This window comes from Palaemon carinicauda, chromosome 45 (assembly GCF_036898095.1).
Source record: "Palaemon carinicauda isolate YSFRI2023 chromosome 45, ASM3689809v2, whole genome shotgun sequence".
Taxonomy (NCBI): domain Eukaryota; kingdom Metazoa; phylum Arthropoda; class Malacostraca; order Decapoda; family Palaemonidae; genus Palaemon; species Palaemon carinicauda.
This window is the reverse complement of record NC_090769.1, coordinates 6,891,962-6,918,947: the sequence shown is the minus strand read 5'-3', so window position 1 is coordinate 6,918,947 and position 26,986 is coordinate 6,891,962. Positions and strand designations below refer to the sequence as shown.

Below are 26,986 nucleotides of genomic sequence, written 5' to 3'. Positions count from 1 at the left end.
GCCCCAAGTGACCCAAAGTCTCTTGCATACATCTCTGTGGAGGGTCCAATATGTTGGAATTATTGTCCCTTCCTACTGAGACAAACTGCTAAGACATTCAAGTTGCCTTGGAAGAAACTTGTTACTAGTGAAAAGTCAAGACCTGTTGAACAGGAGAGGTCACTAGCGAACTCGCACCATGTCAGAGAGTAGGTCCCTCCTTGCTAGGAGATGAACATCAAAGCAGGGAGTTGTCCGTGTTGACCTCCATTACTTTGTCTTGAAGGAGAAACCTGAAGCTTTTCCAGGTCAGACTTACTGCCAGAAGCTTCTTGCAGTTAAAAAGCATTGTCCTTTGACGCGAGTTCCATAATCCCGAGCATTCCCTACCGCCTAAGGTCGCACCCCAGCCTACGTCCGATGCGTCTGAGAAGAGAACGTGGTTGGGAGTCTGAACAGTCAGGGGAAGACCCTATAAAAGGTTGATAAAGTCCTTTCCTCAGGTTAGACCAGACTTATCTTCCGGAAACCGGGATCGAGACCGCTTGTAGCGTCTTGTCCTTTTCCAGTGAAGAGCTAGATGAAACCGAAGAGGACGGAGGTGTAGTCTTCCAAGTGACACCAAATGCACCACGGATGACAGTGTCCTAACCAGACTCATCCACAGCCTGACAGGGCCGTATTCCTTCTTCAGCATCTTCTGGATGGATAGCAGGGCTGGGGATTGATCTTCTCGTTCAGCCATGTCCTCATCAGAGGGTTCCTCATCCGAAACTGATGAGGAAACGGCAACGGAGTGGGCAACGTCTGACTCGCTGAATCCGGTCGCACTGGTGGATGCGTGACGGAGCCGGACACAAGATCATGGTACTGCTGCACAGTCTGTGAACTGACAACCATGGGGAAGCGAGGAAGTACAGCGACAACCCGAAACTGTCTAGACTGTCTGGGTAGTACAGACAACTCCTTATCGGGTTGCTGAGGTTGCCGCACTGCGTCACAACAAGTCACCTCTGCTGGTTGTTGAACGTCTTCCCAGTGACACACTGACTCCGTAAAAAATCCTCTATCAAGGACTAAGCTTGGACTGCATGTCTTGCAACAAAGCCCAAGGTCTATGGGAGCAGGTGTGGCAACAGACGGGGTTAGCGACTGAAGCGGAACCATTTACCCTCCCTGGAAGCATGTTATGCTTAATTAAAAGTCCATAGGAGGCTAAGCAGCTTAAGGCTCCTCTCCAAATGACAGAGTCCTCAAGGGAATATCAGAAGGAGGGAGAACAGCACTTTCTCATCTACAGGAACCTTCTCTCAGTGAGGGTTTCACTGGTGCAAAAGCAGCAGACCAGAAGGCAACGTTATGAAACTGCTTGACAGTCTGTGAACTGTCAAAAACTGAACTGTCAACCACAACAGGAGCGTGAGGACATACAGCACTGGTGTATAAGTAGCAGACCAGAAGGCAACGTCATGTAACTGTATGACAGTTTGTGAGTTGGCAACAACCAAAGTTGTGTGGGGAAGCCTCAACTCCTGACTGACTAGTTTGCTGCTGGCGAGTGGCGGTAACCACAGTGTGTTGCGGAGGCTGACACACCGTGTCAAAACACGGCAGCTTGTGGTAGCTCACGCACGGCAACGGAGTGCTCTGTGTGTGGGAGTCATCATACATCTGGCAGGGTTGACTTGTGCATGGGTGGAGGAGCTCTCACAACAAGAGTGTGAGAGCAGGAAGCCATGCCGGGCGCACAACCGTGGGAGGTGTAGGCCCACGGGTGCATCGTCAACCTTCTCCGCAGTCGGAGTGTGGGAGCTGGCAACAACAAAAGCAGAGTGCTGGAGCGTGGGAGGGGCTGCGGTGGGTTGAGGAGCATGCGGTATGGTATGCGGAGCATGCTGTAAGGTATGCGGCTCATGCTGCATGGTATGCGGAGCATGCTGTACGGTCTGCAGAGCAGAGCATGCTGTAAGGTCTGCAGAGCATGCTGCATGGTATGCGGAGCATGCTGTAAGGTATGCAGAGCATGCTGTAAGGTATGCAGAGCATGCTGCATGGGCTGCAGAGAATGCGGCATAGTGCTGGAATCCGGCAGCTCTACAGAACCTTCCCACTGCTGATGCGGTAGCTCACGCATGTTAGCAGATGGTGCAGCAAGAACATGCGTCTGGCAGGGTGGACTGCGCATCGGTGGTGGAGCTCTCACAGGTGGAGGGTGGGAGCAGGCAGCCGCAGTATCTGCTGAGCGCACAACCTCGGCGGGTTGTAGGTTAACAGGTGCATTGTCAACCTTCCAGCATGATACTCCTGCATGAAGGAGCAAGCTGAGACTGTATAGTCTGCAGCATGGACCACTAGGGTCTATGAAAGACAACAACAAACGGAGCTACTGTCCGTTGTGACTGAGGGTCTAAAACCGCTGGTGCGGCAACAGACGGAGTTACTGCCTGTTGCGGTACCACCTTGCCTCTCTGGGAGGTGTGCAGTTGTCGTACTGCAGCAAGTCCGAACTGACCCAGTGGCTACACCTAGGCCGTTGGACTTGCGCGGAAGGGACCGACTTGCACTTAAAAGCTGCAAGATTTGGTCCATGGTTTCTGCGAGAAACCTCTTCCGCAGACGAGGAATAAATGGGCTCTCTCGTCTTTGTGTGGGTGGGGTGATCACGTCGGCAACGTGTGTAGATACACCCGAAACCACGGAGGGAAACGTCTGTTCGTTGATCAAGGCCTGTGGAACCCATAAGTCCTTCGACATTACTTCTCCCCTGGGCTTGGGAGCTTGTAAGAGGTATCGGACTAGGTGAACAACTGGCACGAACAGACGAACCCTCGAACGCAACACTGTAACACTTTGCGCATATCACTTTATCACTTTTGATTTTCTGTTTGCACTTATTTCACTGAACTCGAAACTTTAAGTGGTTTGTACCTGAAACACGCAATCCTATCCTTCATTAAAAGGTAGTAATTGCGAAAACAGTATTACAATGTAACAGAAAAACATAATGAAAGATAAAGAATTCAGTGGCTGGAAAAGAGACTAAACACTAGATCAAATAAACTACGTTTAAAATCTCTCACCGCATAAAGCCTGGGAACAAGAATAAAACTCTAGAAACGTTTTACCTTCTTCCCCTATAGCGACTAGGGAGAAGAGCAAAAAACGAGAGCAACGTTACCCGCTTGAACGAAACGTTTATCCTCCTCTCTCTCCCTCCGTCTCTATCTCTCTCTCTCTCTCTCTCTTGACTTAGAACCTGAGAGATGAGCCCAATTATATATATCGTTAAAACATATTATTTGTTAAAGGAAAAAACTGAAAGGTTTCCCAAATTAAAAGTTCCTTTATTAGAATTAAAACCATTTAAGCTAAGAAAGAATGAACAAAACGCTAGAATCGGTTTACTCTTACTGCAACGTGAAACCGTGAAATACTCTCTCTCTCTATCGTAACGATAGAGCGCAAGTTGAACGTTCTGAACGTCAACAACTGCGGAGACTAAACAAAACGTTAGTTCAACTTTGAAAACAGTACGAGACTATCAAAGAAATTCTTTCAAAAACATTAAAATTAAAATAGCATAAATTCTTAACAGGAAAAACGATATGACGGGCTCAATGTTAATTAACTTCGGTTCCAAGTAAGGACCGCCTACTATTAGGAAAGGTCGCATATAAACAAACATAAAAATTAATTTTTATAAGTTTATAATAAATGGAAGTTAATCGAAGAGGCCTATAAAAGGCGGCGAGATATAAAATAAATCTATAACTTTGTTAAGCAAAATTACCAAAAACCTAAACACACTTCCGTCTAAGGGAAGGGTGGGTATAAAAAGAGAAAGAGAGTCTATACTCTCTTCGACACCAACACTTCCGTCTAAGGGAAGGGTCGGCCATTTAAAAGTGAAAGAGAGTCCATACTCTCTTCGTCACCATAATTAAATCAAATTAATTCCAAAAGCTTGCTAAGCTAATGATAAAGCTTCCTGAATAGCGAAGGCTAAACTCTAGAGCAAATACATCACCAAATCGTGAACAATAACTCCAGAATCAACAGCGTATCCAAGTAGGTCTAGCCGGTGGCACGACAGAGGAAAAATTGAGTTCTTGTTGACAAGAAGTACTTGAGTACCTGCTCACAGATGGCGCTGTTGTGTACACCCCCACCTGTATAGCGATCGCTGGCGTATCCCGACCGTAGATTTCTGTCGGGCAACAGAGTTGACAGCTACATGATCATCGGGTAAGATTAATATTGAAAAAACTAATATAATGTAATGAGTTTGTGGTGGAACAAAATTTCAAGTTTAAAGTCAAGCTTATGAACAGATAAACCTAGTACAGTACATACCTTGAGTACAGTAGGTTAAAGTCAAATTATCAAAAGTGCTTGAGGATATCAGTTCAAGTAATACTATGCAAATAGGAAGAAGCTGATTCATACAGCATGGCATAGATTACTTGTTTTGGAAAACATTATAGCATCATCATTATACAGCTTAGCCACAATGACAAACTGTACATATTCACATTTGCAGGATTGGTCATAACTATTACAGTACCAGTAAATCAAGATGAAATAGAGTAAAAGTAAGAGGAATATAAAACTAAAGGTCAGAATTTACTTATCAATCAATATTATGACTCTCACTTGTTTCATCTTTATAAACAGATGCAATACCATGTCTGCCCTCCAAAACATGACCCAGTGGTGCTGGCGCCGGCACTGAAGCATCAAGTCCCTGCCAGGTGCGGCTTTTTAATAACTCGCCTCCTCCTCCTGCGTGGAGTTCAGCAACAACCATACCATTCTGTAGAACAACAGCGCCTGTGATGCTGTCTACCGTTTCCTCCTCTTTTTCACTGAAATTTAAAGAAAATATAGATCATTCATTTGAAGTTTTCTTAAGTAATTCTATTCCCTTATAAATATATCATAAAGTATTAACCCTTTTACCCCCAGGCGATTTGGAAATTTCCAACCCTTAACCCCCAAGGGGGTTATTTTTTTCCCAGCACATTTTGCAGTATATTTTTTTTAAATTGCTCTAACAGCCTTAATTTTTGTCATAGAGAGGTCAGGTTGGTCTCATTCTCTTGGAAAATGCCTGAATTTTCTCAAAAATTTTTCAAAAATATGAAAAAAAAAAAAAATTTTAGAGCATTTATTTGCAAGGACGTACCGGTACGTCCATGGGGGTAAAGGGGTGGCTTTTGTGAAACGTACCAGTACGTCCTTTGGGGGTAAAAGGGTTAATTTGAAATTTATCTTAATCTGACAGCATTAGAGAAAGCAGATCCTTCAATGAAAAAATAAATGTCAGGAGCAGGTTTTATAGATTGAGTGAGCTATTACATTGGGATTGAAAACAGTCTAATTTCTCATGGCAATAAGTGACATTTCCATTAATACAACAGATTAAAATGCTAAATGTTATTTTCCTTAGTAAAATAAATTTTTGAATATACTTACCCGATGATCATGTAGCTGTCAACTCTGTTGCCCGACAGAAAAAATCTAAGGTCGGGATACGCCAGCGATCGCTATACAGGTGGGGGTGTACATCAACAGCGCCATCTGTCGAGCAGGTACTCAAATACTTCTTGTCAACAAGAACTCAATTTTCTCCTCGGTCCACTGGTTCTCTATGGGGAGGAAGGGAGGGTCCTTAAATTCATGATCATCGGGTAAGTATATTCAAAAATTTATTTTACTAAGGAAAATAACATTTTTCAATATTAATCTTACCCGATGATCATGTAGCTGATTCACACCCAGGGGGGTGGGTGGAGACCAGCATACATGTTAACATTAGAAGCTAAGTATCCCGTATTTCATTTTAGCAGTTATTCAAAATAACAAACATAAAATAAATAAGTACCTGGTAAGGAAGTCGACTTGAACCATTATTCTGCCTTTTTTAAGTACGTCTTCCTTACTGAGCCTAGCGATCCTCTTAGGATGCTGAGCGACTCCTAGGTGCTGAAGTATGAAGGGCTGCAACCCATACTAAAGGACCTCATCACAACCTCTAATCTAGGCGCTTCTCAAGAAAGAATTTGACCACCCGCCAAATCAACCAGGATGCGGAAGGTTTCTTAGCCTTCCGTACAACCCAAAAACAACAATAAAAAGCATTTCAAGAGAAAGATTAAAAAAGGTTATGGGATTAAGGGAATGTAGTGGTTGAGCCCTCACCTACTACTGCACTCGCTGCTACAAATGGTCCCAGGGTGTAGCAGTTCTCGTAAAGAGACTGGACATCTTTGAGGTAAAATGATGCGAACACTGACTTGCTTCTCCAATAGGTTGCATCCATAACACTCTGCAGAGAACAGTTCTGTTTGAAGGCCACTGAAGTAGCGACAGCTCTAACTTCATGTGTCCTTACCTTCAGCAAAGCAAGGTCTTCTTCCTTCAGATGAGAATGGGCCTCTCTAATCAAAAGCCTGATGTAATAAGAAACTGCGTTCTTAGACATCGGTAAAGCAGGTTTCTTGATAGAACACCATAAAGCTTCTGATTGTCCTCGTAATGGCTTTGTACGTCTTAAATAGTACTTAAGAGCTCTTACTGGGCAAAGTACTCTCTCTAGTTCGTTCCCAACCAAGTTGGACAGGCTTGGGATCTCGAACGACTTGGGCCAAGGACGAGAAGGAAGCTCGTTTTTAGCTAAAAAACCAAGCTGCAAGGAACATGTAGCCGTTTCAGATGTAAAACCTATGTTCCTGCTGAAGGCGTGAATCTCACTGACTCTTTTAGCTGTTGCTAAGCAAACGAGGAAAAGTGTCTTCAATGTGAGATCCTTAAAAGAGGCTGATTGAAGCGGTTCGAACCTTGCTGACATCAGGAACTTCAAAACCACGTCTAGGTTCCAGCCTGGTGTGGCCAACCGACGCTCCTTTGAGGTCTCAAAAGACCTAAGGAGGTCCTGTAGATCTTTGTTGGAAGAAAGATCTAAGCCTCTGTGGCGGAAAACCGCTGCCAACATACTTCTGTAACCCTTGATCGTAGGAGCTGATAGGGATCTTACGTTCCTTAGATGTAGAAGGAAGTCAGCTATCTGCGTTACAAAGGTACTGGTTGAGGATACTGCATTCGCCTTGCACCAACTTCGGAAGACTTCCCATTTAGACTGGTAGACCTTGAGAGTGGATGTCCTCCTTGCTCTGGCAATCGCTCTGGCTGCCTCCTTCGAAAAACCTCTAGCTCTTGAGAGTCTTTCGATAGTCTGAAGGCAGTCAGACGAAGAGCGTGGAGGCTTGGGTGTACCTTCTTTACGTGCGGCTGACGCAGAAGGTCCACTCTTAGAGGAAGAGTCCTGGGAACGTCCACTAGCCATTGCAGTACCTCGGTGAACCATTCTCTCGCGGGCCAGAGGGGAGCAACCAACGTCAACCGTGTCCCTTCGTGAGAGGCGAACTTCTGAAGTACCCTGTTGACAATCTTGAACGGAGGGAACGCATACAGGTCGAGATGGGACCAGTCCAGAAGAAAGGCATCCACGTGAACTGCTGCTGGGTCTGGAATCGGAGAACAATACATCGGGAGCCTCTTGGTCATCGAGGTAGCGAATAGATCTATGGTGGGTTGGCCCCACAGGGCCCATAGTCTGCTGCAAACATTCTTGTGAAGGGTCCACTCTGTGGGGATGACTTGACCCTTCCGGCTGAGGCGATCTGCCATGACATTCATGTCGCCCTGAATGAACCTCGTTACCAGCGAAATCTTTCGATCTTTTGACCAAGTGAGGAGGTCCCTTGCGATCTCGAACAACTTCCTCGAATGAGTCCCTCCTTGCTTGGAGATATACGCCAAGGCTGTGGTGTTGTCGGAGTTCACCTCCACCACCTTGCTTAGATGGAGGGACTTGAAGTTTATCAAGGCCAGATGAACTGCCAATAGCTCCTTGCAGTTGATGTGAAGTGTTCTTTGCTCCTGATTCCATGTGCCCGAGCATTCCTGTCCGTCCAGTGTCGCACCCCAGCCCGTGTCCGATGCGTCCGAGAAGAGACGGTGGTTGGGGGTCTGAACAGCCAAAGGTAGACCTTCCTTGAGAAGAATGTTGTTCTTCCACCACGTCAGTGAAGACCTCATCTCTTCGGAAATGGGCACTGAGACTGCTTCTAGCGTCATGTCCCTTTTCCAGTGAGCAGCTAGATGAAACTGAAGGGGGCGGAGGTGGAGTCTGCCTAACTCGATGAACAGGGCCAGCGATGAAAGCGTCCCTGTTAGACTCATCCACTGCCTGACTGAACATCGGTTCCTTCTCAGCATGCTCTGGATGCATTCTAGGGCTTGACTGATCCTGGGGGCCGACGGAAAAGCCCGAAAAGCTCGACTCTGAATCTCCATACCTAGATAGACAATGGTTTGAGATGGGACGAGCTGGGACTTCTCTATATTGACCAGGAGACCCAATTCCTTGGTCAGATCCATAGTCCATCTGAGATTCTCCAGACAGCGACGACTTGACGAAGCTCTTAAAAGCCAGTCGTCCAAATAGAGAGAGGCTCTGATGTCTGCCAAGTGAAGGAATTTGGCAACATTCCTCATCAGTTTCGTAAACACAAGAGGTGCCGTGCTTAGGCCAAAGCACAGGGCTTGGAACTGGTACACGACCTTTCCAAAGACGAACCTTAGGAAAGGTTGGGAGTCTGGATGGACGGGAACATGAAAGTATGCGTCTTTCAGGTCCAACGAGACCATCCAGTCTTCCTTTCTGACCGCTGCTAGGACCGACTTCGTCGTCTCCATTGTGAACGTCTGCTTGGTGACAAAAGCGTTGAGCGCACTGACGTCCAGCACCGGTCTCCAACCTCCTGTCTTCTTCGCTACCAGGAAGAGACGGTTGTAGAAGCCCGGGGATTGATGGTCCCGGACTATGACTACCGCTCCCTTTTGTAGCAAGAGCGACACCTCTTGTTGCAACGCTAGCCTCTTGTCCTTCTCCTTGTAGTTGGGAGAGAGGTTGATGGGAGACGTAGCTAGAGGGGGACTGCGGCAGAACGGAATCCTGTACCCCTCCCTTAGCAACTTCACAGACTGAGCGTCTGCACCTCTGTTCTCCCAAGCCTGCCAGAAGTTCTTGAGCCTGGCTCCCACTGCTGTCTGGAGAGGTAGGCAGTCAGATTCTGCCTTTTGAGGACTTGGAACCCTTCTTCGATTTGCCACGATGACTGTCGGCACGGGTACCTCCTCTGCTGGAGGTTCTGCCACGAAAGGGCGGGATGAACCTAGACGCTGGTGTGTCCATCCTAGGTCTAGGCACGGAAGGTAAAGCTTTAGCCTTACGTGCGGAGGACGCCACCAGGTCATGGGTGTCCTTCTGGATCAACGAGGCAGCCATCCCCTTGACCAGCTCTTCCGGAAAGAGACACTTGGAAAGCGGAGCAAACAACTCCGACTTCTGGCATGGAGTGATCCCCGCAGACAAGAAGGAGCAAAGATGGTCTCTCTTCTTAAGCACTCCCGACACGTACGAAGCCGCAAGCTCACTAGACCCATCCCGAATGGCCTTATCCATGCTAGACATGATAAGCATGGCCGAGTCCTTATCCGAAGGGGAAGTCTTTCTGCTTAAAGCTCCCAAACACCAATCGAGGAAGTTGAAGATCTCAAAAGCACGAAAGACTCCCTTCAACAGATGATCCATGTCAGAAAAGGACCAGCAAATCTTAGATCGTCTCATAGCCAGCCTGCGGGGAGAGTCAACCAGACTTGAGAAGTCGCCCTGGGCAGAGGCAGGAACTCCCAAGCCGGGTTCCTCTCCCGTGGCATACCAGACGCTAGATTTGGAAGCAAGCTTGGTAGGCGGAAAGATGAAAGCAGTCTTTCCTAGCTGCTTCTTGGACTGCAACCAATCTCCCATAACCCTCAAAGCTCTCTTGGATGAGCGTGCGAGAACGAGTTTGGTGAAGGCAGGAGCTGCTGACTGCATGCCTAACGCAAACTCGGAGGGAGGAGAGCGAGGAGTTGCAGACACAAACTGTTCCGGATACAAGTCCCTGAACAGGGCAAGGACTTTCCTAAAGTCTAAGGAGGGAGGCGTAGACTTGGGTTCTTCTAAGTCGGAGTGCGGATCGTCCAAATGTGCAGCTTCGTCGTCATCAGATACTCCATCATCCGAAAGCTGAGGAGGAAGTGGCAAAGGTGGAGCAGACTGCTGAATGGCTGAATCAGGCAGCACGGGTGCATGCGTAGCTGCTGCGGATCCAACATCATGCCGCTGCTGGTCAGTCTGCGAGCTGGCAACAACAAAAGCGGAGTGTTGGTGCGTGGGAGGGACTGCCGTGGGTTGCGGAGCATGCCGCATGGGTTGCGGAGCATGCCGCAATGCGTCAAAACACGGCAGCTCGACAGCACCTTCCCACTGCTGATGCGGAAGCTCACGCATGTCAACGGAGGGTGCAGCATGAATGTCGGGAATTTCGACCCGATCAATCGAAATTCCCGCCATTTGACTCCACCTACGACTACGTCAAATTGGAGGGAGAGGAGAGAACTCGCGGGCGAATGAATGTAGTTCCAGACGTGAACGTTTAGAGCCAAAAAGGGAAACCGCCTGGTAGGAAGGCACTGAGACTAATAAAATCAATTGCTGGTAATTTAAGATTAGGAAAAATAACGTCATTCTATTGTAACATGATAAAAAAATCCAATCTAGAAATTTAGGTTCATGACAAATTGCGCCAAAAAGGTGACGTCGGAGGTTGCAAGGCTATCTCGTCCTCTTTGATCCAACGTCCCCAACCGAAGTAAGTCCCTTCTAATTGTTATCTCTCCTCTCTACCTTGTGTACCAGGTTGGTTGTAGTAGAAGTTTGTGTGCAAGACGTTTAGTTTTTATATCGCAGTTTAGTGTAGAGATCCTTGTGATTGGGGATCTGAATCCTGAGTTAAATAAGAATAGGGATATTTGGTGTGTGATTCGTTGTGTATTGAATTCGAATTGGCACTATTTTCAGTTTGTTAATGAGTCCGGTGTGGACTTTGTGCTTGAAGAGCACATGCTACATTACCTAGGGTCAGTCTTGTTTTTCAGTAAGTCTTGTGAATGCTTAAGAATGTTGTTTGTCTTTATCAGAGTTTATTTTTGTAATAAAATTGTAAATTTTATCGCCGTATTTTAGTTAACTCCTGGAAAGTTTTGGGAATCTTGCCTCTTCAAGGCCTTGCGATCCGCCCAATACATCGGGCAGATTTAATAAACTGGTGAAAATCACAACATTTGGTCCTTCGAACCGGATCGCAAGCGCTTCCCAGAGCCGGACAGGACTAATTTAAAATATGAGCTTTTGAGAGAGAGAGAGAGAGAGAGAGAGAGAGAGAGAGAGAGAGAGACGAACAATTAAGGTCCTCTACGTCCCGATGTGCGATCGCCCACGTGGGTCAGTTCTTTGAGTCCCTTCTTAACGTTAAATTATCCTTTTTTCCTTGCCTTGTCCAACCCCCCCAAACGTAAAGTAAAGTAATTAAGATGGCTGTGTCCACGATCGTGCATATCGAGGCGTCGATGGGCCTACTGGAGGATTTGCTAAGCGAAACGCAAAGGGCGCTGATAGAGACTTACTCCGAGTCCGTTTACCAGAATTTGGTAACGGAGTTGCAGGCAGAGGTCCGACAGCTTAAAGAGCTATACAAGAGCCAGCGCGTTAAGCTAGAAACTAGTTTCGAAGCCCGAATTAGGCATATGTTAGGTGAAGCGACACGCGCTTCCACTCTATTGTACAATAGAATAGATAAAGTGAAAGGCCCTTCAACGGGGAATGTTGCCCTCCCCAGGTTGAAGCCGCTGCCTCTCCCCACGTTTGAAGGGGAAGTGCAAGAGTACGCATCGTACCGTGAACTATTCACGATCCACGTGGATCGAAGAGCTGATTTAGACGAAGTGTCTAAATTCACGTATTTATTGGGGACGTTGGGCAAAGAGCCGCTTAGGATTATCAAATCTCTGAGTGTAACCGCCGCGAACTATAGTGTAGCATTAGACCTATTAGATAAGCAGTATGGCAACGTGCACCAAACACTCGTGATTCTGCACCGCAAGTTAGCAAACATCTTTGTGCCGTCACTAAACCCAGTAGAATTAAAAAGGTTCCGTTTTGAGTTGACCATCATTATTGAGCAAATCAAAAGACTTAGTACCAATGACTTAGGCCAGGGCATGGTCATGAGCCTCATTAATCAAAAACTTTCGGAGGGAAAACTATACCGCAAAGTGGTAGAGCATTTGAGGAAATGCGACTATACGTTGGAAGAGTTTTTTGAGGCAATAGATTTCATAGTAAGAATGTTAGAAGACGATGCATTGCAGAGAGGCGACAGTCTTGAGAGTGACAAAAGACCAGACAGTAGTGTAAGACCGAAAACCCACCCCATCCACCATAATTCCTGCCCATTTTGTAGCGAACGGCATCCGCCTCACGGATGTCGCCAAGTGACTGACGTAGCTGCTAGACGTCGCATTTTACTAAAAAGGGGTCTTTGTTTTAATTGCACGAAATCAGGCCATCGTAGCGATAAATGTCCCGTTTCAAATTCCTGTAGAAACTGTAATGCTAACCACCACACTGCAATTTGCGATGCGGGTAGACCGCAATCAATCCCTAGTCCTAATAATAGTCAATCAACAACGTCCCGCCCCGTAGTAAATGCGATGCCTGCGCAGAACCAATCTGCCCCCCGTCCATCCAAAGTTAAAGTAGAATCTAAACCATGCACAAGCGCAAAGATCGCGCAGAGGTCTGATGTGGACCTCCCATGCACTATCTTGCCAACAGCCATGGCAGGTATTCAACAAAGGCAAGGTAGTAAGCGAGTCCGCCTATTTCTCGACTCAGGAAGCCAGAGGAGCTTCATCTCTGCAAAAATTGCCCGTCAATTAGGCCTACCGGTGGTAGGAAGAGTATACTTGAATATAGCTCCGTTTGGTTCCGAGGAAATAAGCGGACAATATGATGTAGTAAGTTGCAGGGTTGAAATGGGGAAAAGAATCGTGCGTATGAAGTTGGTGGCACACGAACACGTGGACGTCCCGATACATAACGTGGGTTATGTAAAAGTCAGACAGCATCTGTTGACCAAGGGAGTCACGTTAGCCAATCCAGCAAACCAATCAGATACCATGAAGAACGTTCACATATTAGTTGGGGCTGATTATTTTAGCTATTTTGTCATAGGTGTTGAAAAAGTAGATGGGATAAATCTTTTCTTAACGCATAATGGTATGTCCCCGTACGGGAAGGTGCCACAGTGGCTGTTCCAAGGGGAAAAGGTCGAACAAGTAAGAACGTTGAGAGTGTGCAGAATCACGGACGAGCCATATCTGTATGATGTAGATGAGTGGTGGCGATTAGACCGTGTTGGTATCGCCCCATCTGAGCAATACACTGTTCGCGAGGCCGAGGCCGTGCGAAAGGTATCGCAAAGCGTTGTAAGAAAACCTGAGGGATATCAGGTTAGCCTACCATTCGGGTCGGATGCTAGGCCAGAAACAAATTATCGTAACGCTGTGGCGCAGTTGGAGTCGTTGCAGACAAAATTCAGAAAGGATAGGGAATATCTTGAACAATATCAGGGAGTGATAGATAAGTATCTAGAAGCAGGTTTTATATCAGAAGTGAAAAATCCCGTAGTGGAAGGTTATTACATGCCACACTTTGGTGTTAAGAAAGACAGCCGTACCACCCCCCTTAGAATCGTGTTCAATGCCTCTGCCAAGTCACAAGGTTGCAAGTCCTTGAATGAATGTCTTTTACCTGGGCCCAATTTGGTAGAAGTAGCATATAGTTTACTTATAAGGTTTAGGTTGAATCGATATGCCATGTTAGCCGACATAAGTAAAGCATTCCATCGTGTTTTGTTAGATCCTCGTGATGCCAAATACACACGATTTCTGTGGCGCAAGGCAGCTGGTCGAGCGCTTACCTTCGCCTTTAGAGTCGTGGTGTTCGGCATCACAGCTAGTCCATTTTTGCTACAACAAATATTAAATTGTCATTTTAAAGAGGCAGGGCGCCCAGATTTAGTAAAATCCTTTTATGTCGATAATTATCTGGCCACGTTTGAAGATATGGAACATATGAGGCGAGAGCATGAGTCTGTACATAACATCTTAAAAGGGGCGGGTATGCCCTTAGAAAGGTGGGCCAGCAATCACTTGGCCTTCGATAGCGAGAAACAGTGGAGTGAGCCTGTGAGTGTGAACGTGCTCGGGCTGCGATGGGCCCGGGACGTGGACAGATTGTGTGTGAAAGAAAGCAAAAGGATCTGTGAGTTGGGGGAGGGATGGGTGCCCACGAAGCGTAGGGTACTTTCCCTATTAGTCTCCATATATGATCCGATAGGTTTGATAAGCCCATTATTTGTAAGGGGAAAGCTTTTCCTTCAACAACTATGGGAGGATAATGTAGGTTGGGATGATGTTTTAGGAAAAGAGAGGGCTAAAGAGGCAAGTGAATTGTTGAATGATTTGAAAGCGGTGAGCGACATCACCTTTCAAAGATCAATAGGAAAAAGAGGCTTACAACTTCATGTGTTCACCGATGCCAGCAGTAAGGCATATGGAGCAGTAGCATATACTAGGGACGAATGCAATCGGGTAAGTCTGGTAACGAGTAAAACCCGGATCACTCCGAAAGGGATGAGCAAGCTGACGATCCCTAAGCTAGAGTTGCTGGCCTTGTTGTTAGGCAGCAGACTAGCAAGAACGCTCAAGGATCTGATCGAGCCACGGGAAATAGTAATGTGGACCGACAGCAAGGTAACGTTGGCATGGGTAGCATCGCCCGATGCCAGGTCTAATAAAAATGTGTTTGTTTCTAACAGAGTGGCGGAAATTAATTTTATTCAGCAGGTTTGTAGTTTCAGTCTGAACCATGTCCCTAGTCAGCAGAACCCTGCCGATATCCTATCCCGAGGCGCAACGGCTCAACAATTGCAAGCTAACCCCCTGTGGAGGAACGGTCCAGAATTCCTCAGGACCACGGGAAGGCCTGTTCCTTGCGAGGAGGAAGATCTACTACATCAAACTCACGTAGTAGCGGCGGTGCAGGAGTTGAGGGAGGAGATGTGTCCTACCCCCCCAGGCGAGATTTGGGACGTCCTGAAAAGGGAAGTAGGGTTCCAATTCTTGTTACGAGTAGCCAGACTGGTTTTAAAGTTTGCTAAGATAGAACGGCATCCGTTCAGTATTGTTGTAAAATTAGAGCAAAAACATTATTTGCCTACTGTTTATGCCTACTTAGAGGGCGGAGTCAGACCCCCTCGTGAAGTTGCTAATTTTGCTAGACAATTGAATTTAGTTTTGGTAGATAATCTCATCTGCACCAGGGGACGAGTGTCCCATGTAGGAGAAACTGATCATTTAATTCTCTTGCCAGCCAAAGGGCATTTGGTTAGGATGTATTTAAATTATTTACATCAGTTACATTTGCATTGTGGGGTGAATACTCTAATAGGTATCTTTCGACAGAAATGTTGGGTGGCGGGTCTACGTTCCATTGCGAAGCGAACCGTGCGGCAATGCCCTGAATGCAAGCTAGCCTTCCAGCCTCTAACGAGACAGCCACCACCACCCCCCCTGCCAAAGGAAAGGATCACCCTCACAAAACCGTTCACGGCGGTCGGAGTGGACCACACAGCAGCAATTCACACGGAGACACGGCCCGGGTATATACTTATCGTAACATGCATGGCCAGCAGAGCCATGTACCTTGACTTCTGTCCCTCTTTGGAAGCAGAAGAATTCGTGTTGGCACTTAGACGGTTTAGCGCCACCCACGGTGCCCCACAGCTCATCATGTCCGATAACCATCAAACCTTCAAGGCTGCCAGCTACCTCCTGCAGGGACTTTATGAAGAGGATGAAGTCCAGCAGTTCCTGAGGAAAACTGGCATAAAGTGGCGGTTTCAGACGCCCCGTGCACCTTGGAAAGGTGGGTTCTTCGAGCGTTTGATAGGAGTAACGAAACGGACCCTCCAGATAGCCCTCGGAAAGAAGTACCTGCCGGACGCCCACGTGCTAACCCTCGTGAAAGAAGCAGAAGCGGTGGTGAATAATCGACCGCTTATGTACAGCGGTGACGAGCGCGAGGATGAAGTCCTCACCCCCTCCCATTTGATAAGAGGACACCAAGTCCACCTCATGGCCCCGATCTTACCGGACGACCATCTCAACGCAACCTTCACCTCTCGGAAGCTACGTGATCGTTACGTAAGATTGACAGATTCACTCAAAGCCTTTAGGGAACGCTGGAGAAGGGAATACTTGAGTGCCTTGAGAGCCCGGCACGACAGTCGGCCCGGGGAACCCTCCAAGCTGCACCCCGGAGACATCGTGCTAGTTAAGCAGGACAATAAGAAGAGAGCGACTTGGCCTCTGGGACGTGTCGTGGAGACGTATCCTGACGACAACGGAGTCGTACGCTCGGCGAAAGTGTTGTTTGAGGGTGTCGAATCGCTGCGAGCTGTCAGCCACCTGGTTCCCCTAGAAATAGCCCCCTCTGAGGATGACCATGAAGGAGACGACGGCGATGACGGAGAAGAGGGTGCGTACAGTTCGACAGCCGGAATGCCAGGGATAGGGGAGACGTCTGGGAACGACCAGGGTATGGCAACAGCTACGACAACTCAACAACCAGCCACAGGAACGGACGACAACGACGAGGAAGGTGAGAACTATGCAGTTAGTGAAAGAAGTGAAAATGAAAATGAAACAGAGCAGACGAACGCACAAGGACGTTCTGCACGCCCATTGAGAAGGGCTGCCGCGAAACAGCGAGAACTAATGGACTGTCTGCTGAAAAGTGACGATATATAAAAAGTAGCTGTAAACTGTAAGTGAAAAGGGGGCGTGTCCTATCTGGAAGGTAGGGAGGGTGGAGTTTGTGAGGTGTGCGTGAATCTGCGGAGGTTGGAAGTGCTTAGGGGTGGAGAACGGGGACGGGATGGTCTCTCGTGCGTACAGACCGAGCGTTGCACAGAACCAACCCCTCCCTCTTGTACTCCATTAAGTAACAGCCTGCATGTAGCAGCGCTATAGAAGTCTCGATTATTGAGTTGAGACAGACTGAATTTGAATTGTCATGTATGTATTTCTGCCATTTCTTGAATTGTCTTAGGCCCATTGCCTAATTGTCTTTGCACTTGAATTGTTATGTTTGCATTTCTGCTATTTCTTGAATTGTCTTAGGCCCAATTGCCTAATTGCCTTAGAGCTTGAATTGTATGCATTGCCATTGCCATTTTCTGTTTGTTTTAGGCCCATTGCCTAATTGCTTGCCATTTGAATTCTGTAAAATGTGTGTACATTATCACTTATTTCTGCTGTTCCTTATGTGTATTACAAGAGTGCTTTAGAATTGCTAGGCCCATTGCCTAATTTGATCTGTTGTATGACTGTATATTATTGATTGTGTTTATTACCCCGGGGTAACATTGCTGTTGTATATTGTGCGTACTCTGTTCGAGTCGTTGCGGAGCGCTACGCAGCGAGCCTAACAGAGTCTCGGAGTAAGCCACTCCCATCACCCCGAGTCTAGCTCCATCCAATTGACCGACGTTTCATCGCTCCTTATTTTGGGGCGTGGAGGATGTCGGGAATTTCGACCCGATCAATCGAAATTCCCGCCATTTGACTCCACCTACGACTACGTCAAATTGGAGGGAGAGGAGAGAACTCGCGGGCGAATGAATGTAGTTCCAGACGTGAACGTTTAGAGCCAAAAAGGGAAACCGCCTGGTAGGAAGGCACTGAGACTAATAAAATCAATTGCTGGTAATTTAAGATTAGGAAAAATAACGTCATTCTATTGTAACATGATAAAAAAATCCAATCTAGAAATTTAGGTTCATGACAAATTGCGCCAAAAAGGTGACGTCGGAGGTTGCAAGGCTAGCTCGTCCTCTTTGATCCAACGTCCCCAACCGAAGTAAGTCCCTTCTAATTGTTATCTCTCCTCTCTACCTTGTGTACCAGGTTGGTTGTAGTAGAAGTTTGTGTGCAAGACGTTTAGTTTTTATATCGCAGTTTAGTGTAGAGATCCTTGTGATTGGGGATCTGAATCCTGAGTTAAATAAGAATAGGGATATTTGGTGTGTGATTCGTTGTGTATTGAATTCGAATTGGCACTATTTTCAGTTTGTTAATGAGTCCGGTGTGGACTTTGTGCTTGAAGAGCACATGCTACATTACCTAGGGTCAGTCTTGTTTTTCAGTAAGTCTTGTGAATGCTTAAGAATGTTGTTTGTCTTTATCAGAGTTTATTTTTGTAATAAAATTGTAAATTTTATCGCCGTATTTTAGTTAACTCCTGGAAAGTTTTGGGAATCTTGCCTCTTCAAGGCCTTGCGATCCGCCCAGTACATCGGGCAGATTTAATAAACTGGTGAAAATCACAACAATGAACATGCGTCTGGCAGGGTCGACTGCGCATCGGTGGTGGAGCTCTCACAGGAGGAGTGTGGGAGCAGGCAGCCGCAGTATCTGCTGAGCACACAACCGTGGCAGGTTGTAGGTTAACAGGTGCAGTGTCAACCTTCTCAGCACGATACTCCTGCATGAAAGAAGCAAGCTGAGACTGCATAGTCTGCAGCATGGACCACTTAGGGTCTACCGTGGTAGGTGCGGCAACAGACGGAGTAGTAGCCTGTTGCGGAACCACTCTACCTCTCTTGGGAGGTGTGCAGTCTTCGGAAGACTGCGGCGAGTCCGAACTGACCCAGTGGCTACACCTGGGCCGTTGGACTCGCTCGGAAGGGACCTTACGCTTGAGAGGTCGTGAGACCTTGGTCCAACGTTTCTTCCTCGAAACTTCTTCCACAGACGAGGAATGACAGGGCTCATTCGTCTGTTTGTGGATGGGACGATCTCTGACAGATACGTCCGCAACCACTGAGGGTACATCCGTACGCTGATCAAGGCCTGTCGAACCCTTTGGTCCTTCGACATTGCTTCTCCCCTGGGCTTGGGAGCTTGCAAGAGGTCCCGGACTGGGAGGACGACTGGCACGTACAGGAGTACCCTCATGCGCAACACTGACACTGACACTTTTCACTTCACTTGCACTCACTACACTTCCCACTGCACTTCGCGCTTTCAACTCTTTGACATCGGCCAAAAGTTGATTACGGTCATTAGCTAATGACTCCATTCTGTCACCAAGAGCCTGAATGGCACGCATCATATCCGCCATGGAGGGTTGAGCACTAGTAGCAGGGTCGGGAGTCACCACTACAGGGGAAGGAGTAGGTTGAGGGGCATGGGGAGAGGAAAAATCAAAAGAGCGAGAAGAACTCCTCCTGATCCTATCCTTCTCTAGCCTACGTGCATTCTTTAGGAATTTGTTAAAATCGAATTCCGAAAGCCCAGCGCATTCCTCACATCGATCTTCCAATTGACAGGATTTACCCCTACAATTGGAACAAACGGTGTGAGGATCTATGGAGGCCTTCGGAAGACGCCTAGAACAAGCCCTAACACTACACTGCCTGTACTTAGGGACTTGTGAATGGTCAGACATCTTGAATTCCAGAAATAGTCAGGGGGGAAATCCAAAAACTAGCAAAGTTCATTAACAATTAATCCAAATCTAATCAAAAAGCTATATAAGCTAATGATAAAGGTTCCTGAATAGCGAAGGCTAAAATCTAGAGCGAATACATCACCAAAATCGTGAAAAACAACTCCAGAAACAACAGCGTATCCAAGTAGGTCTTGCCGGTGGCACGACAGAGGAAAAATTGAGTTCTTGTTGACAAGAAGTATTTGAGTACCTGCTCGACAGATGGCGCTGTTGATGTACACCCCCACCTGTATAGCGATCGCTGGCGTATCCCGACCTTAGATTTTTTCTGTCGGGCAACAGAGTTGACAGCTACATGATCATCGGGTAAGATTAATATTGAAAAATTAATTATATTTCAACCCATATAAAATATAGCATCACCAGATTATTTCAAATACCGGTAATTTGTATTTTTCATAACTATACAAACCCAAGTCCTTTAATCGGAATATTACTCCAGCAAAACTTGAATGATCGCTAAGTTTTTCACAAAGTAAACAATAGCTGTCAGTCAGTTGGGAGGACAAGAGAAATATCTCAGCAATAACTAAGATTAGGGAATAAGACTGCATATGTGTTTGGAGCACCAGATGAACAGAAAGACCAGTTCCACCATCTGGAGTCTCAGGGACCAGGCTCCAAACTCAGATTGGTGGAATGGAATGATTCTTCTGTGGTACTCTGTGACTGGTAACATACAGGGCTGGCTATCATAAAGTAATGGATTTGTTTTTAGTTTACTAACATAACAACTGTGCCTGACTATGACAATAATACCAAATGAAATAAAACCATACCTTCACATGCAACTGATTATAAAGAATTCTATTGAGTCTAAAGCATATCATAGTTTTAAAACTTACATTGAAAGAGCAAAGGATAATGGTACCCATCTTAACTCACTTTCTATGTTATTTATCAATATAAAGAAATATTGCAGCCTATGACTTTCACAAAACAACAAACACTTGATATCCTACCTTATGCCAAGCCTTTGTGTTTTATTGGTCAGAAGAGAGACATTCACTTGTTCCTCTGCAGGTTCAATGCTCATCTCAACATGTTTTGCACCTCCGGGTAACAGCTGCCGAAAGTCAGATTCGAACTGAAGACTCCAATCTTGTCCATCTAGTAAGGCAACTTCTAATTCCCATGGCGTTATCAATTTCTTGTAAAGCACTGGGTCCATATGACGTTCGATAATACAGGTTTCAGGACACGAAACATAGACAAATAAATCTACTTCAGGTATATTGCAAAGTTTAGGCTCATTTGGTTTACCAACAACAAATGTGTAACTTCTTTTCCCTGCATTTTTAATAAGCCTTTTTAATCTGTTAATAATATCACGGTAATTTGCAACTCCAAGCGTTCCGACAAGTACTCCAATTATCTCAGCATCTTTGGCCATTTCTAATCTGGCACTGCGACTCATAAGAGAGCGAACACCACACAAAGTCTTAATAGTAGCGCTATCTGGCATCACACAGTAAAAGGTATTTTCAGAGAATCTTAGCATCATGCTTGTAAGAGTTGGTCCTTCAGGTCCTAGAAAAATGAAACTATAGTCTTTGATATCATCACTAAATGGTAAAACAATCTTACGTCCATTAAAAATAAAGGAACTATTTTTGTCTTCGAATGTATCACAGTTCTCTTCCATATTACATCGATGATTTTCACCATTTTCATTAATGCTAGCCTCTTCACTGCATGCAATCTTACTAATATTTTCATTTAAAAGAACTGACAATATCATGTGCGGAAATTTTTCTTGAAGTTCTTTAAACAAGTCATCTGCAAATATAAAATAAGGGTAATTTTTTAATCAAAGACAATCAAATAATATACTGTATTAGGATTTAATGCAGAAATATCACAAATATAAGAAATGGAATTTCCTCGTGTAGCCCTGGATATTTAATTAAATTAGAAATACAGTAACAATTTGGTTAAATCAATGGAAAATTAACCCCTCAAAGCTCATCAAATTCTCAAAAGTTCTGTTAAATTTCTGAATATGCATTACTGTACATGTTCAGTATAAGCATCCATGTGGTATATCATAAGGTATCCTTGGGACCAAAAAATGAGTATACATTATAAACTAAACATTCTGAATACAGTGAACCCTCGCTACTTCGCGGTTCGACCATCGCGGATTCACCACTTCGCGGATTTTTTCCATAACCCATATATATATATATATATATATATATATATATATATATATATATATATATATATATATATATATATATATATATATATACACACACACACACACACATATATATATATATATATATATATATATATATATATATATATATATACATATATATATATATATATATATATATATATATATATATATATATATATATATATATATATATATATATATATATATATATATATATATCCATCCATCCATCCATATACCAAGGCACTTCCCCCAATTTTGGGGGGTAGCCGACACCAACAATGAAACAAAACAAAAAGGGGACCTCTACTCTCTATGTTCCTTCAGCCTAATCAGGGACTCAACCGAGTTCAGCTGGTACTGCTAGGGTGCCACAGCCCAACCTCCCACATTTCCACCACAGATGAAGCTTCATAATGCTGACTCCCCTACTGCTGCTACCTCCGCGGTCATCTAAGGCACCGGAGGAAGCAGCAGGGCCTACTGGAACTGCGTCACAATCGCTCGCCATTCATTCCTATTTCTAGCACGCTCTCTTGCCTCTCTCACATCTATCCTCCTATCACCCAGAGCTTTCTTCACACCATATACACACACACACACACACACACACATATATATATATATATATATATATATATATATATATATATATATATATATATATATATATATATAAATATGTTATTTTTATTAATAAAATAAATTTTTGAATATACTTACCCAGTGATCATATAGCTGCAACTCTGTTGCTCGACAGAAAAACCTACGGTCAAAATACGCCAGCGATCGCTATGCAGGTGGGGGTGTACATCAACAGCGCCATCTGTCGAGCAGGTACTTAGTACTCCAAGCAAACAAAGAACCAATTTTCTCCTCGGTCCACTGGGTCTCTATTGGGGAGGAAGGGAGGGTCCTTTAATATATGATCACCGGGTAAGTATATTCAAAAATTTATTTTATTAATAAAAATAACATTTTTCAATATTAAACTTAGCCGGTGATCATATAGCTGATTCACACCCAGGGGGGTGGGTAGAGACCAGCATTACATGTTTACATTATTATGAGCTAAGTATTTTGTATTTCATTTTAGCAGTTATTCAAAATAACAAACATAAAATAAATAAGTACCTGGTAAGGAAGTCGACTTGAACAATTACTCTGCCTTTTTAAGTACGTCTTCCTTACGGAGCCTCGCGATCCTCTTAGGATGCTGAGCGACCCCTAGGATCTGAAGTATCAAGGGTTGCAACCCATACAACAGGACCTCATCAAAACCTCTAATCTAGGCGCTTCTCAAGAAATGACTTTGACCACCCGCCAAATCAACTAGGATGCGAAAGGCTTCTTAGCCTTCCGGACAACCCAAAATCAATAATAAAACATTTCAAGAGAAAGATTAAAAAGGTTATGGAATTAGGGAATTGTAGTGGTTGAGCCCTCACCCACTACTGCACTCGTTGCTACGAATGGTCCCAGAGTGTAGCAGTTCTCGTAAAGAGACTGGACATTCTTAAGATAAAAAGACGCGAACACTGATTTGCTTTTCCAATAGGTTGCGTCGATTATACTTTGCAGAGATCTATTTTGTTTAAAGGCCACGGAAGTTGCGACAGCTCTAACTTCGTGTGTCCTTACCTTCAGCAAAGCTTGGTCTTCCTCATTCAGATGGGAATGAGCTTCTCGTATTAACAGTCTGATAAAATAGGATAAAGCATTCTTTGACATAGGCAAAGATGGATTCTTACTGAACACCATAAAGCTTCAGACGGGCCTCGTAAAGGTTTTAAATAGAACTTAAGAGCTCTTACAGGACATAAGACTCTTTCTAGTTCATTTCCAACCATACGATAAGTTTGGAATATCGAACGATATTGGTCAAGGCCGAGAAGGCAGCTCGTGTTTGGCTAGAAAACCAAGTTGTAGAACATGTAGCCGTTTCGGATGAGAATCCGATGTTCTTGCTAAAGGCATGAATCTCACTGACTCTTTTAGCTGTGGCTAAGCATATCAGGAAAAGAGTCTTAAAGGTGAGATCTTTCAGGGAGGCTGATTGTAGCGGTTCGAACCTGTCTGACATAAGGAATCTTAGTACCACGTCTAAATTCCAACCAGGTGTAACCAAACGACGCTCCTTCGTGGTCTCAAAAGACTTAAGGAGGTCCTGTAGATCTTTATTGTTGGAAAGGTCTAAGCCTCTGTGACGGAAGACTGATGCCAACATGCTTCTGTAACCCTTGATAGTGGGAGCTGAAAGAGATCGTTCTTTCCTCAGATATAAGAGAAAGTCAGCTATTTGAGTTACAGAGGAACTGGTCGAGGATACGGATACTGTACTGACTTGCACCAGTTTCGGAAGATTTCCCACTTCGATTGGTAGACTCTAAGGGTGGATGTTCTCCTTGCTCTAGCAATCGCTCTGGTTGCCTCCTTCGAAAAGCCTCTAGCTCTCGAGAGTCTTTCGATAGTCTGAAGGCAGTCAGACGAAGAGCGTGGAGGCCTTGGTGTACCTTCTTTACGCGTGGCTGACGTAGAAGGTCCACCCTTAGGGGAAGTGTTCTGGGAACGTCTACTAGCCATCGAAGTACCTCGGTGAGCCATTCTCTCGCGGGCCAGAGGGAAGCAACTAGCGTCAACCTTGTCCCTTCGTGAGAGGCGAACTTCTGCAGTACCTTGTTGACAATCTTGAACGGAGGGAATGCATATAGATCTAGATGTGACCAATCTAGTAGAAAGGCATCTATATGAACTGCTGCTGGGTCCGGGATTGGTGAGCAAAATATTGGGAGCCTCTTGGTCATCGAGGTTGCGAAGAGTTCTATAGTTGGCTGGCCCCAGGTGGCCCAAAGTCTCTTGCATACATCCTTGTGAAGGGTCCATTCTGTTGGAATTATTTGTCCCTTCCGACTGAGACAATCTGCCATGACGTTCAAGTTGCCTTGGATGAACCTCGTTACTAGTGAAATGTCTAGACCTTTTGACCAGGTGAGGAGGTCCCTTGCGATCTCGTTCAATGTCAGAGAGTAGGTCCCTCCTTGCTTGGAGATGTACGCCAAAGCCGTGGTGTTGTCCGAGTTCACCTCCACCACTTTGCCTTGAAGGAGAGACCTGAAGCTTTTCCAGGTCAGACGTACTGCCAGTAGCTCCTTGCAGTTGAAATGCATTGTCCTTTGACTCGAGTTCCATAATCCCGAGCATTCCCTACCGTCTAATGTCGCACCCCAGCCTACGTCCGATGCGTCCGAGAAGAGAACGTGGTTGGGAGTCTGAACAGTCAGGGGAAGACCCTCTCTAAGGTTGATATAGTCCTTTCACCAAGTCAGACAAGACTTTATCTTTCCGGAAACCGGGATCGAGACCGCTTCTAGCGTCTTATCCTTTTTCCAGTGAAAAGCTAGATGGTATAGAAGAGGACGGAGGTGTAGTCTTCCTAGTGACACAAATTGATCCATGGATGACAGTGTCTCTACCAGACTCATCCATAGCCTGACTGGGCAGCGTTCCTTCTTCAGCATCTTCTGGATGGATAGCCGGGCTGGGGGTTGATCGTCTTGTTCAGCAACGTCCTCATCAGAGGGTTCCTCATCCGAAACTGATGAGGAAACGGCAACGGAGTGAGCAACGTCTGACTCGCTGAATCCGGTCGCACTGGTGGATGCGTGACGGAGCCGGACGCAAAATCATGGCACTGCTGCACAGTCTGTGAACTGTCAACAACCATGGGTGCGCGAGGAAGTACAGCGTCAACCCGAACTGTCTAGACTGTCTGGGTTGTGCAGTCAACACCCTACCGGGTTGCTGAGGTTGACGCACTGCGTCACAACAAGTCACCTCTGCTGGTTGTTGAACGTCTTCCTAGTGACACACTGAACGTCAACAACCACCTCCGAGCGTGGCTTAACGTCAACGTGCGACTGGCAACCCACACTGGGTCGCATCGGTGGAGGAACCACCTCAACTGGCAGACGCGAGTAGGATACCTCAGCGTCAACAGGTTGCACAACCAACCGGTTGGAAGGTTGTTGGCCAGAAGGTTCTTCTCCGCATTTAAGTCCTCTATCAAGGACACAAGCTTGGACTGCATGTCTTGCAGCAAAGCCCATTAGGGTCTACGGGAGCAGGTGTGGCAACAGACGGGGTTAGCGACTGAGGCGGAACCATTTACCATCCCTGGAAGCCTTTTTATGTGTGACATAATAGTACAGCAAAACTTCAAAGGCTCGACAAAAGTTGAGAAGTTGACCTGTAAACAACTTGGAGCGTCTCCTGGCTAGGCGCCAGGGCGAGTCTACCAGAATTGAGAAGTCTATCTGGGCAGAGGCATGAACTCCCAAGCCGAGAACTTCTCTCGTGTCCTATCAGACTCTCGCTCTATAAGCCAGTTTAAAAGAAGGGAAATCAAAGGCTGTATCCCTAAAACTCCTCCTGGTGCAAAAACCAGTCGCCTAGCCAACGTAACGCTCTCTAGGAGAGTGAGAGAGCACTAGCTTAACAACAACGGCTTCGAAGTAGCTAGGCCTAGTGTAAGTTCTGACGTTAGGCGAACGAGGAGCAGCAGTTACAAGATCCGGACGAAGATCCTTAAAAAATCATCATGATTTAATTAAAGTCCATAGGAGGCTAAGCAGCTTAAGGCTCCTCTCCAAATGACAGAGTCCTCAAAGGAATATCAGTAGGAGGGAGAACAGCACTTTCTCATCTACAGGAACCTTGTCCGATAAAAGCTAGGTTATCTCAGTGAGTCTCTCACTGGTGCATTAGTAGCAGACCAGAAGGCAACGTCATGTAACTGCTTGACAGTCTGTGAACTGTCAACAACTGAACTGTCAACCACAACAGGTGCATGAGGACATACAGCACTGGTGCATTAGTAGCAGACCAGAAGGCAACGTCATGTAACTGCTTGACAGTCTGTGAACTGTCAACAACTGAACTGTCAACCACAAAAGGTGCGTGAGGACATACAGTGTTCACTCGAGACTGCTTTGACTGTCTATACTGAGCAGTCAAAACAACTCTAGAATGCGGAGGTTGACGCACCGCGTCAAAACAAAACAACTTAGGTTGTTGTTCTAACTCGCGAACGTCAACGGAGGGTTCCGTGCGTCGCTGAACGTCAACATGCGGCTGGCAGGGTACACTGCGCATGGGTGGCGGGACTCTCTCAGCTGGAGTGCGGGAGAAGGTAGCCTCAGCGTCAACTGAACGCACAACCGTGGTTGGTTGTA

The 26,986-nt window shown here is 45.7% G+C and overlaps 2 protein-coding genes across 4 annotated transcripts in view; one reads left to right on the top strand and one right to left on the bottom strand.

The window, feature by feature from the left end:
• Positions 1-4,871, top strand: part of LOC137634823 (organic cation transporter protein-like) — a 37,764-nt gene extending 32,893 nt beyond the window's left edge. The window contains exon 14 of one of the 2 annotated variants that reach the window (XM_068367375.1): positions 4,654-4,871. The gene's annotated coding sequence lies outside the window, so the exon portion shown is untranslated. The remainder of the gene's footprint in view (positions 1-4,653) is intronic. The other variant, XM_068367376.1, reaches the window with a different exon arrangement.
• The window catches only part of Dph2 (Diphthamide biosynthesis 2), a 69,328-nt gene that overhangs the window by 2,729 nt on the left and 39,613 nt on the right, over positions 1-26,986 (bottom strand). Inside the window, exons 5-6 of one of the 2 annotated variants that reach the window (XM_068367378.1) lie at positions 20,530-21,346; positions 4,633-4,844 (exon numbers count right to left, since the gene is read on the bottom strand). In XM_068367378.1, the coding sequence (XP_068223479.1) occupies positions 4,633-4,844; positions 20,530-21,346 (1,029 nt within the window). Of the gene's footprint in view, positions 1-4,595; positions 4,845-20,529; positions 21,347-26,986 lie in introns of those variants that run through there. The other variant, XM_068367377.1, reaches the window with a different exon arrangement.